General features: G+C 59.0%; 1 protein-coding gene across 3 annotated transcripts in view; it reads left to right on the forward strand.

The window, feature by feature from the left end:
- Positions 1-9,933, forward strand: part of CABIN1 (calcineurin binding protein 1) — a 141,873-nt gene that overhangs the window by 118,963 nt on the left and 12,977 nt on the right. For all 3 annotated transcript variants that reach the window (XM_015586813.2, XM_025044510.1, XM_006908678.3), the window contains exon 30: positions 9,877-9,933. This exon is cut by the window's right edge and continues 110 nt beyond it. In XM_015586813.2, coding sequence (XP_015442299.1) covers positions 9,877-9,933 — 57 coding nt within the window. The remainder of the gene's footprint in view (positions 1-9,876) is intronic.

Consider the following 9,933-nt stretch of genomic DNA (forward strand, 5'->3'; position numbering starts at 1 on the left):
AGCTGCGCCGGGCGCTCCCGGGGATGGTGAGCGGACCCGCTGGGTGGGCAGCTGCGCCCCGTGCGGTGCTTCCCCAGCTATAAATAGCTCTACGCGGGGGCGGGAAGATGGTGCCAGCGCTTTGCGGGCACCCGGCCTTCTGAGCTGGGCCAGGACCTTTCCCTGCGCCGGAGTGGGAGGGAGGTAGTAGAGGGACGCGGGGCGGGGGCGCAGGGCGGGGTGTGCCACGTGCAGGTGGGGCCGCAGAGGAGTTGCCAGAAGACCCCCCCCCGCCCCCCACTCACACGCACTTAGCCGTTTGTCGTTTCGGCTTTTCCCCAGGAGGGGGAGGGGAGGAACAGCCTGGCAGTTCTAGGGACCCAGTATGCGATGTCTCATTTGGCAGAAGAGGCTGGAAAAGGCGTCGCCACTGCTGGCAAATTGCAGGCTTCCCCAGCCCCTTCCTACGCTCGGGACTCGTTACCTGTGGATGGAGCGGGAATCCCTTGTCCTCGGCAGCCCAGCAAGGACCGCTTGTTGGGGGCAGATGGCGCCCCTGGCGGCCTCTGTACAACCCTGCGGCCACAGAGGCTGGCCCTGAGGGATTTGCGGTGGAAGCTGCAGGACTTCCTGCCCCCAGGTGTTTTCGACCTAGCCTGCCCCTGGTAGCACCCCCAACCTTAGGCCTGGAGCAGGTCGGTGGCTTTCAGTACTTTGGGAAGGGCAGGGCCCTTAGCTTCTCAGGGTATCAGGAAGAGGGGGAGCTGACGACCTGGAAACTCAGTCCTGGCCCCAGAGGCCTCAGGACTCCTGAGCAGGATGGCTCCTGAATAAGGTGGAGCCATCTGGGCCAGCAGTGGGAAAGGGGCTACCCCGCCTTCCCGCTCTGTCGCCTTACTTGGGGGTAAGCCGGGTGGAGTGGGAAGAGCCGGGTAGGCCGAGTTCTGCTGTAGGCTCAGCTCCCTGCTGGCTGTATGCCCTGGAACAAGTCTCTCCCAGCGAGGTGTAAGTGAAATCATGTGTTGGAGAAACTGAACAGGCACCCTGTGAATATCATTGGCCCCAGGGACTCACCAGCACCAAGAACAGCCCTACACATCCCTCTCCAAGTGGTCTTGCTGTTTGGGAGGCTCATGTGGGTTCGACGTTTCTTCTCCCCAAGACTATGGAGGATGCTGCTATTCTCCCCAAGACTGCTCCTGACCTCAGGGCCTACAGCCCAGATTCCATCCCATTCTTGGCTGTCTCGGAAACAGCAAAAATTTCTGCCTCTCTGGGAGAGGGAAGCCCCTAATCTGCTACCCTAGCACCCCTCCCTGCTGATGGGCTCCCTTGCCCCTCTCCAGCTCCAGCAGTCCACTTGGCAGCTGGGCAGCTGGTCCTCAACTCGAAGCAGCCTGATCGTATAGCCCCACGCCTGCTGCTCCTGGGAATGGGATGCCAGCAGGCTCCTGCCCTCGCCTGTTTGGAGATGAGTCACCACTGCAGCCATAACAAGGGGTGGGGGGAGCTGCTGAGGGGAGAATGGGCTCTCCCTTGGGTGCTCGAAGCACTTTGTTCTCTGTGAACAGAGATGTTGGAGCCGAGTAGCCCCAGGAAGCCTCGTTCACCTGTCACACCATGGCACATGGGGCTGGGAGCACCCAGGAAGATGGAGGGCCCAGGCCCAGCCTCCAGCAGACTGGTGCTGCTCTCCCACCCTCTTGGTCCCCTCTGGGATCCTTCCTGAGGAGAGGGAGAAAAGCTGTTCAGCCAGCATTCTTCATAATAAACCTGAAGACTCAGACCTAGGTGCCCACAGGGAGGAGACTGGATGAGATAGGGCAGCGGTTCCCAACCTTTTTGGCACCGGGGACCGGTGCTGCTATGAGAATCTAATGCCTGATGACCTGAGGCGGAGCTGAGGTGGTGATGCTGGTGCTGGGGAGTGGCTGCAAATACCGATGAGGCTTCAGTCGCTCACCCCCCACCTACCTCCAGCTGTGCGGCCCAGGGATTGGGAACCCCTGAGTTAGAAGACACCTGTGGGGTGATGAGCCATGGTCATTTTAAATTATGGAGAGTTCTTGGTGATGCAGGAAAATACATGTGCTGTATTTACTGATTTAAAAACTAAGATAAAAATTACGTGCTCTGTTCATTCTGCTTAGGACACCAGGGTTAAGAAGACACCAGCCTCCTAGGGGGCTGCCCAAGTCCTCCCCACTTGGCAGAGGTCCTCCTCCTCTCCCAGCTCATGCTCCTTCTGGGCTTCTCTCAGGCTCCCCTTGATGACCCCTCCCCAAACTCCTTGCTCTCTTGGCCCGTTACCCCTGTACCCGTCTCTTCTGTCCCCTCACCCTGGATGGCAATCACATGTGTCTCTGTCCTACTAGTAGGGATTCCTGTTGCGGGGGTACCTGACCCATCTACATGACCCCCCGGTCCATGGGGTGTGCTTAGCTTTCTGCAGATTTGCCAGGCTGACCCGCCCTAGAGGGTCACTCCAGAGGCCACTCCAGAGCACGCCTGAGTCACGCCTCCCTGGCACTCCAAGGGGACTCATCTGGGCATAAACTCCACAGAGCCTGCTCAGACCTCAGCCCAGAAGCCACACTGGGGACTTACTCAGAGCTCCCTAGAGTTGCGCTGAAGTTGAGCAGACTTGGAGGCCAGGGTTTGTGGCTTTGACCTGGAACGTTCCTTTTCTGGAGGGTCCACAAGCAGGCCAGTGAGCCTGCCTCCCTCTCTGCCTGGCCTGAACGCTCATGTGGTCGGGTTTCTCTCCCTCCACCCTTTGCTACGGGTGCTGCAGGAGCACCCTGAGACTTCATCCCATCTCACAGGTCGTGCACCCAGCAGAAGGTCAGGCTTTGTTCAGGGGTCCCAAGGTGCTGGTGAGCAGGAAAGGTGCAGCCTCTCTTGTCCACCCACCCATCCCTGGGCAGCTTAGAGTCCAGGGGACCATGGCAGGCAGGCCAGGATTCAGGCCCCTGGGACTGGCTGCTGACCTTAAGAGCTAGATCAGCCATGGAACCAACCTGTAGGTAGAAGTCCACAAGCAGACACAGGCCCCTCTGGATTGGTCAGCCTGGGGTGAACTAGAGAGGAGAGAGTCCACCGTGTGTGACAGACCACCACCTGCCAGCTGCCTGCCTGCTGCCTGGTCAGGCAGAGTACCCTGAGTCTCAGCGCTGTTGGCGCCTCACTGTCTTATCCCCCAGTTCCTCCATGAGGCAGCCAGACCTGGCTCCTTCGAGACCTTGCTGGCTGCTCCCAGGTGTGGCTGCTCCCTCCTCTTCTCTCCTGCCGTAGCTTTGCCGGGTGCTCCAGCAAGCACAACAGTGTGGAGAAGGGGCTGCATCCGAGTCCATAGGTATGACAGCAGGGGACCGCAGAAGGAGCCCAGTGGAGTCCCAGAAGACCAGGGCTGGAGACCATTCCCACAACAAGGGCCCAGGGGACTTGATTCTGAAGCCTCTGAGGCACTCGAGTGCTGGCAGGGGTCGCCAGCCTCCCCATCGCTCTGCGGGCCCGCCTTCCAGGCTCAGCCTGCTCCTGCGAGGCGGGATCCTCTGGTCTTCAAATGCCCTGGCTCAAAACTGAAGTGATTCAATGTCACGGTCCAGTTCTCTGTGCTTCCATTTCTCCATCTGTAAATCACAGGTCACACCGCTGACTCCCCATTCCATTGTAAGTGTTCACAGAGCGGGGAGTCTGGCCCCTCTGTCCTGGCCCCACCCCAGGGCCACTGGGCAGCTTTGGGCAGGTCATCTGGACTCAGTTTCCCAATCTAGAAAATGAGGAGTGGGTTGGTGACACACTAGAACTATCCCTGCCGGGTGGACGTGAGATGAGTCTGAGTCCCCACCCAGCCCCGAGGGCCTGAGCCTCATCCACCTTGGCACAAGTCCGTGCCCTGGGTCTTAGTGTGGACCAGACAGAGCAGAGCCCGACTGGGCCACACCTCCTGCCCACCTTCTTTCCTGCTCTGGCATTTCCAGGCCACTTGTTTTCCCCAGGGGGGCCTGTGCCTGTACCTTTGGAGTTGAGGAGGAGGAGCTGTGACTGAAAGGTGGGGTCCAGGAAGGTGATTGGTGAGGCTGGGAACAGTGGAACAACCATGGTGGACAGTGGCCTGAGTAGTGGCCCAGCAGAAGGCAGTGGGCTTACTGTGATAACCAGAACTGTGTCTGGATCTGTGGCCTCAGGCTGCCAAGCTCTGAGTTGGCCCTGGGCGTGGTGAAGAGTCTGTAGCCATAGCCCCATTGGTGCACAGGGGCCCGGGGTCCAGGAGTATGGGTGGGGCCTTCTGGTAGTCAGAAAGGTGTGGACTGGCTGGTGGATCAGGAATCTGGGGAGAGGGGAGCCCCTGCCCCTCCAGGAAGAAACTCCTCCCACCCCCCACCCCCCAGAACACAGTGTTCTGGAGACAGCATGATCTGTGGGCCTGAGTATGGCCTTGGCCTGGCCACCAGGAATAGTGCTCCATGCCAGGGGACATCTGCTGTCCATCACCTCCCTGGGGTGCTACCTGCCAGATTGTGGTGACTGGAGGCCAAGCCTCATGGCCCTCCTCCCCAGGCACTGACCCTGCCCTGCTTGCCATTGCCCCTTGTAAGTAGGCAGTGCATTTGTGAGCAAGAGCACAGGCTGACTTGGCAGCACCCACACCCTCCACTGACCCAGCGCCCCAACTGTGGCAGCCGGCTCCACTGTAGGGCTGTTTCTAAAGCTCCGTTTCTTCAAGCACAGCAGGAGGGTGTGGAGACTCAAGGCTGCAGGGAGGGTTTGGTAACTTGTATCAGAGTCTGGGGCTCCATGAATTATTCAGGTGATTAGTCTGTCTCTGTGACCTCATCTGCCAGTCAGAAGCTTGGAACCACTGATGAGTTGGGGGGTCAGCTGAGATGCTCCAGATGAGGCGCTTGGTACACGGGCAGAGCTTTGAGCACAGTCCCAGTGCTTCTAAGTGCCCTGAGGCTGCCGCCGTGTGCCACCAACTGCCTGAAGCTCTCCAAGCAGGCATCTTCTGAACAGGGAATTGAATATGTGCCTGTGGAACTGGGTGAGGGGTCTTGGGGGAGGAGGGCAGCCAGGCGGGGGTGCTGGAGGTAGAGCAGCGGGGCCTGAGTCATAGACCCCCAGGCCCTGCTTGGCATCAGTGCTGCCTTTAGGGGGAGCCCCATCCCAGACCCTCCTCATGTCCCCAGGCCCTGCTTGGCATCAGTGCTGCCTTCCCTTTAGGGGGAGCCCCATCCCAGACCCTCCTCATGGAGTCACTGTAGCCCCTTGCTCCCACGTGTGGCCATCCCCCACCTGCAGGTGCCTGTCCCCTCCCTGGGCTCCCCTTGGTTTGCTCAGGGACTTCCTTGCCCTCCACGGGCACTGTGTGGAGGTCCAGCTTTTCCTGAGGGGCTTTATGGGAGCGTTGGGGAGTGGGACATGTCCTAGCCGTCTTGGGGCTGCTGGTATCCAGGCTGCGGCTGCAGACAGATGCCCAGCTCTGCTTACGTAGGCAGAAGAAAGACTTGTTGGCTGGCTTGCTACGCTGCCTGCTTGTGACTCTTCCTGGTGACTCCATGCCCTCAGGCCAACTGTCCCCGAAGTCCAGCCTCATGGCTGCAGGAACCTCCCCAGGGCATATGTTATCTGTGGTTCCCTTCTGATTTTCAGCCTGTACTTGCAGCCTGATTTGTTTGGTCTCCATCTTTTCTGAGCTAGATGGTATCAGGTTACGCCTGCGTGCACATATCTGGAAAGGAAATGGATTGATGGGGAGCCGTCCTGTGAAGAAATACAAACCATGCCCTGGGACCTGTGCCGCAGACTAGACCTACCCTCACAGGGTGTGTCTTAGCTCTACTTGGGGATTGGCCGAAAGCCCCTCAGGAGTCTGGTTCCTGGGCACAGGGACCCTGTACCTGCCCCCGGAGTGAAGACCGCAGATGTGCATGGCCCATGGAAAGGCTGCTCAGCCAGGCACTTTAGTGGCTGTGGTGTAAGGTGGCCCACGGGCCCCAGATGTGAGGAGGGAATCCACCTGCAGGCCGGGCTCCGCGGCACTCCGGCAGTGTGGCCGAGGGCAGGCTGCCCCTCCCTGGGCCTCGGGTTCCCACCTGCAAAATGAGCCAGTTCCACCAGCTAAGTGTGCTTGAAAATGTGCATGATTGTGTAACTCTGATGCCAGCGGATTCCTCAGTGGGTAGCATCCTGGGAATTGGGGCAGGGGTGCAGGAAGAAGGGCGGGGGTGGGAGGGCATTCCCAGAGGGTGAGATATGCAGGCGAGTGGTGCCGGTCCGTGGTGATAGGTGAGTGGTGACAAGGAGCGTGGCAGGCAGATCCGCCTCAGTGGGCATCCAGAAAGCGTCTTAACTGAGGCATTGCCTCGCCTCAAGGAACAGATGGTAGCCCCTGCTTCCCTCCGATTCCTGGTGGGGCTGGCAGTGTCAGGCTGCCCCTCACAGCCCCAGGTTAGCCCACTTCAGGGGGCAGCCTGGTGGGCCATCCAGGGAGTATTTTCAGCATGTTCATTGGCTCATTTTGGCACATACTCCTCCAAAGGGAAACACAAAACAAAGAACAGGTAATTGTCCTGTGTCTTTGATTCCAGAACTTGGGAGCAAAAGCAGGTGTTTGGGACCCCTCTCTGCAGAGGCCTTACCCATGCCTCCCACCGTCTGCTAAGGCCACTGTGCCCGCCTGGCCTGCCCTGCAGAGAGCCAAATGTGTTTTCCCTCTGGCAGTGCCTCCTTGGTCTCCTTTTTCAGTGGAGAGAGGAGAGCTGGCCTTTGCCTGACCAGACGCCCGGCCCCATGCACCCCTGCGCAGCTGAGGTCCTGCCAGCCCCGGTGAGCCTGCCACTCACTGCCATGGTGTTGGTGACTTGCCATCATTGCCTTTTCGGTAAGGAGGCACAGCGCCACCTGCTCCCTTCACCCCCCAGTGTAGGGCTTGTGTGCACACTCGGAGCTCTGAAGAACATTCATTTCGCTGACCAGAATTGTCAGAATTGTCAGAATCGTCTCCCACTTACCTTGGTCTCGAGTAGTCCTAGCAGAGTCTTAGGAGGCTTGCAAGCCAGGAGGGCTTCAGAGAAGAGATAGCATCACAGCTATGCAAGGGGGCAGTGAGTCTTGAGTTGAGGCAGGAGAAGTGTGAGGGGCAGCATGGCTCAGGCTTCAGCTGAGATAGGTAAAGGGGGCCATTGGTCAAGGTGGTAAACAGGAGGGATGCAGCCATATTATCTTTTTCCAAGCTGGCCCTGGCCACGTGGATGGATATGGGGGGATCGGGGCAAGAGTGGGAGGAAGAGTCAGGATGAGGCCTAGGCTGGAGCAGGGATGTTAGGGGCTTGAGGTGCAGGCTTGGGTGCCAGGGAGGAGCAGGGGATGGGGGCAACCCTTGGGTTCCAGCACAGCATGAGGAAGAGGATTTACAAAGGTGAAACAGGTCACTTCCAGAATCGATGAGCTCCCCAGATGTGTGAGCCGAGGTGGGTACCCACCTTGCAGGTGTAGGGAGCAAGCATTAGGCTGAGACACCCCAAGTGCCTGGAGCCTCCCAAGGCGTCGGCACCATATCTGAGACCCCCATGACCCCTGCCTGTGCCCACCCCTCAGCAAGGCTGACCCCAATCCTTGGCAGGCCTGTCTTCAGGCCCCTTCCCTCCTCCAGCCTGTGCCCTGGCTCCACTGGCCTGGATGGCAGGGGTGACATGGGAGAAACAGGGCCACTTCCCAGGGGAGGACCCAGAAAAGTCAGTACCCCTCTTCTCACACATCTACCCCCAAACACGATTTGTAGGGACAAATGTAATCCTTTGTTCATTCTCCCTGATAGTTCCCTTATGAGCAGCTGAGAGAGACCTCTGAGCCCAGATCAAGGGTCAGAAATGACCTCCACATGTACTTTGAGTCTCCAGAGGCTCTGAAGGGAAAGGCGGGGGGATTCCGTGAATTCCAGGGTCATCTGGACCCTGTGGTTGACTGCCTGGCGTGGAGCAGAGTGCACTTTTCTGTGCCTGCAGAGGAGCGAGATCCAAGAGTGGTAGAGTCACACCCAGATCTCCACTGGGCTGTGGCCCTGGGCCAGCCCCAGAACACACCATGGCGTCTCTGCAGGTGTCTGGGGGGTGCTTCCAGCTTCTCCCCACCTCCTTCCTGTAAGGTGCGGAAAGGAACCAGTGGCCAGTGGTGAAGGCTTTCCTTGTGGAAAGGAACCAGTGGCCAGTGGTGAAGGCTTTCCTCTGGGCTCATTCTCCCTATCGGGGGTGGTGAGGGGCCACCCTGCGACGGCCTCTAGTGCCGTGTGACCCTGAGGACCTTTCTCTGAGCTCTGCCCTGGGGGGGTGGTGAGAGGCCACCCTGCGACGGCCTCTAGTGTGACCCTGAGGACCTTTCTCTGAGCTCTGCCCTCCCCAGCGTCACTGTGCGAGGCTGTGCTGAGGACCAGTGATGTCTGTAGTACTTCAGAAGGACTGGGTTCTTACTGCTGGGCCTGAGAGGTGATGGAGATGGCACCTTCCCGGCCAATGCCATCACACCTGAAGGTGGGGGACCAGGGCTGCACGGGTAGGGACAGCTGCTTGACGCCTTCTTGTCCTGAGCTGCTACAGGAGCCACGTCGACCGAGTAGGAAAATGCAACGTTGGTGTCAGCGTGCTGAGCGAGGGTAGCCTCAGGCCCCCCGTTTTGTCCGAATTGGGTGGGGGGGAGTTGCTGCCTTTTCTGGCACTGCTGGAGATGGAAGGTGGCTGCCAGCTCCACACAGCTTCCCAGCCTGCCCAGGTGGGCCTTCCATGTCCAGTGTGAGCTGGTGACCCAGTGTGGAGGCTGCGGGAACTCAGAACCAAGGGTTTAAGATCCTCTCTTGCCTGAATGGCTCAGGTCGGGAGGTTCCCTGGCTTCTCTCCTGGGACTGCTGGAGAGGGAGGTGCTGTGAATAGTCATCAAGCATCCAGGGAGCGGGGCCCTGGGAGGGGCACAGCCTGGACAACTTGCCGTGGGCCCCATGCGAAGAGGAGGACCAGGCTCTAGTCCTGGTCCGTTCTGGGCAGGAATTTCTCTAGGGCATTGGCTGCAGGGACCTATCTGGGATCCTGACAGCTCCTTTGAGGCCCTGAGGTCCTGGCCTAGACTCCTGGCACCACAGTCTTAGGCCTGCTCAGAAGGTGCGAGCTCCTGTTCACTTGTCATTCAGTCCCTGGGTCATCCTTCCCTTCATCACACCTCAGCTGTACCTGAATGGGTGTCAGATGCCATGCCGGGTGTAAGGTCGCCACCAGGAACCAGACTTTAGGGCTGGCAATGGGCAGGGTGCCCAGTGCAGCAGCAGGTTAAGCTCAGCAGAGGCAGAATGGAGAGGGCAGGGGCTCTGAACTTCAGGCAAAGGCAGGCAGGTGGGAATCAGGCATCCTAGGAGCTGCGAGGTTTTTGGTCCAAACCTCAATTCTTTGGACACTGCTGGGTGGGATGCACATTGCAGAGGGTGGGGGATCTCACACCTGATCCTATCTGGAAGGCAACAGCTACCAGAAGTTCACGGCAACCATCTTTTGACCCTCAGTTCACCTCCAGGAATTAGTCCCATTGCTGAATTCATAACTGCGCAGACACGTACGCGCTGGGCTTCTCCCAGTTGCTGCATTTGGTCAGGCACGACCTGTGTGCTTCCCACAGGGGACAGGTCAAGTAAACATGTGCCATGCAGAACAGTCATTCGAAAGAGAAGGGCGCACAGCAGTACATTTATCCTTTTCTGCCATTTATGCGGGGAGCAAGCGGGGGTGGCTTTACTCCCATCCCCTTAGAGACAGGAGGTGTCGAGGAGCCCGTGATGGGGCAGAGTCCCTTCCGGCATCGTGGCAGTCCAGTTGCAGCAGCCTTTGTCATACGCCCACCCCATCTATCTCACAGGGCATCTGGCGGATCCCCGTGGATGAGATTGACCGGCCAGGCAGCTTCGCCTGGCAC

Source organism: Pteropus alecto, unplaced genomic scaffold (assembly GCF_000325575.1).
Source record: "Pteropus alecto unplaced genomic scaffold, ASM32557v1 scaffold113, whole genome shotgun sequence".
NCBI lineage: Eukaryota > Metazoa > Chordata > Mammalia > Chiroptera > Pteropodidae > Pteropus > Pteropus alecto.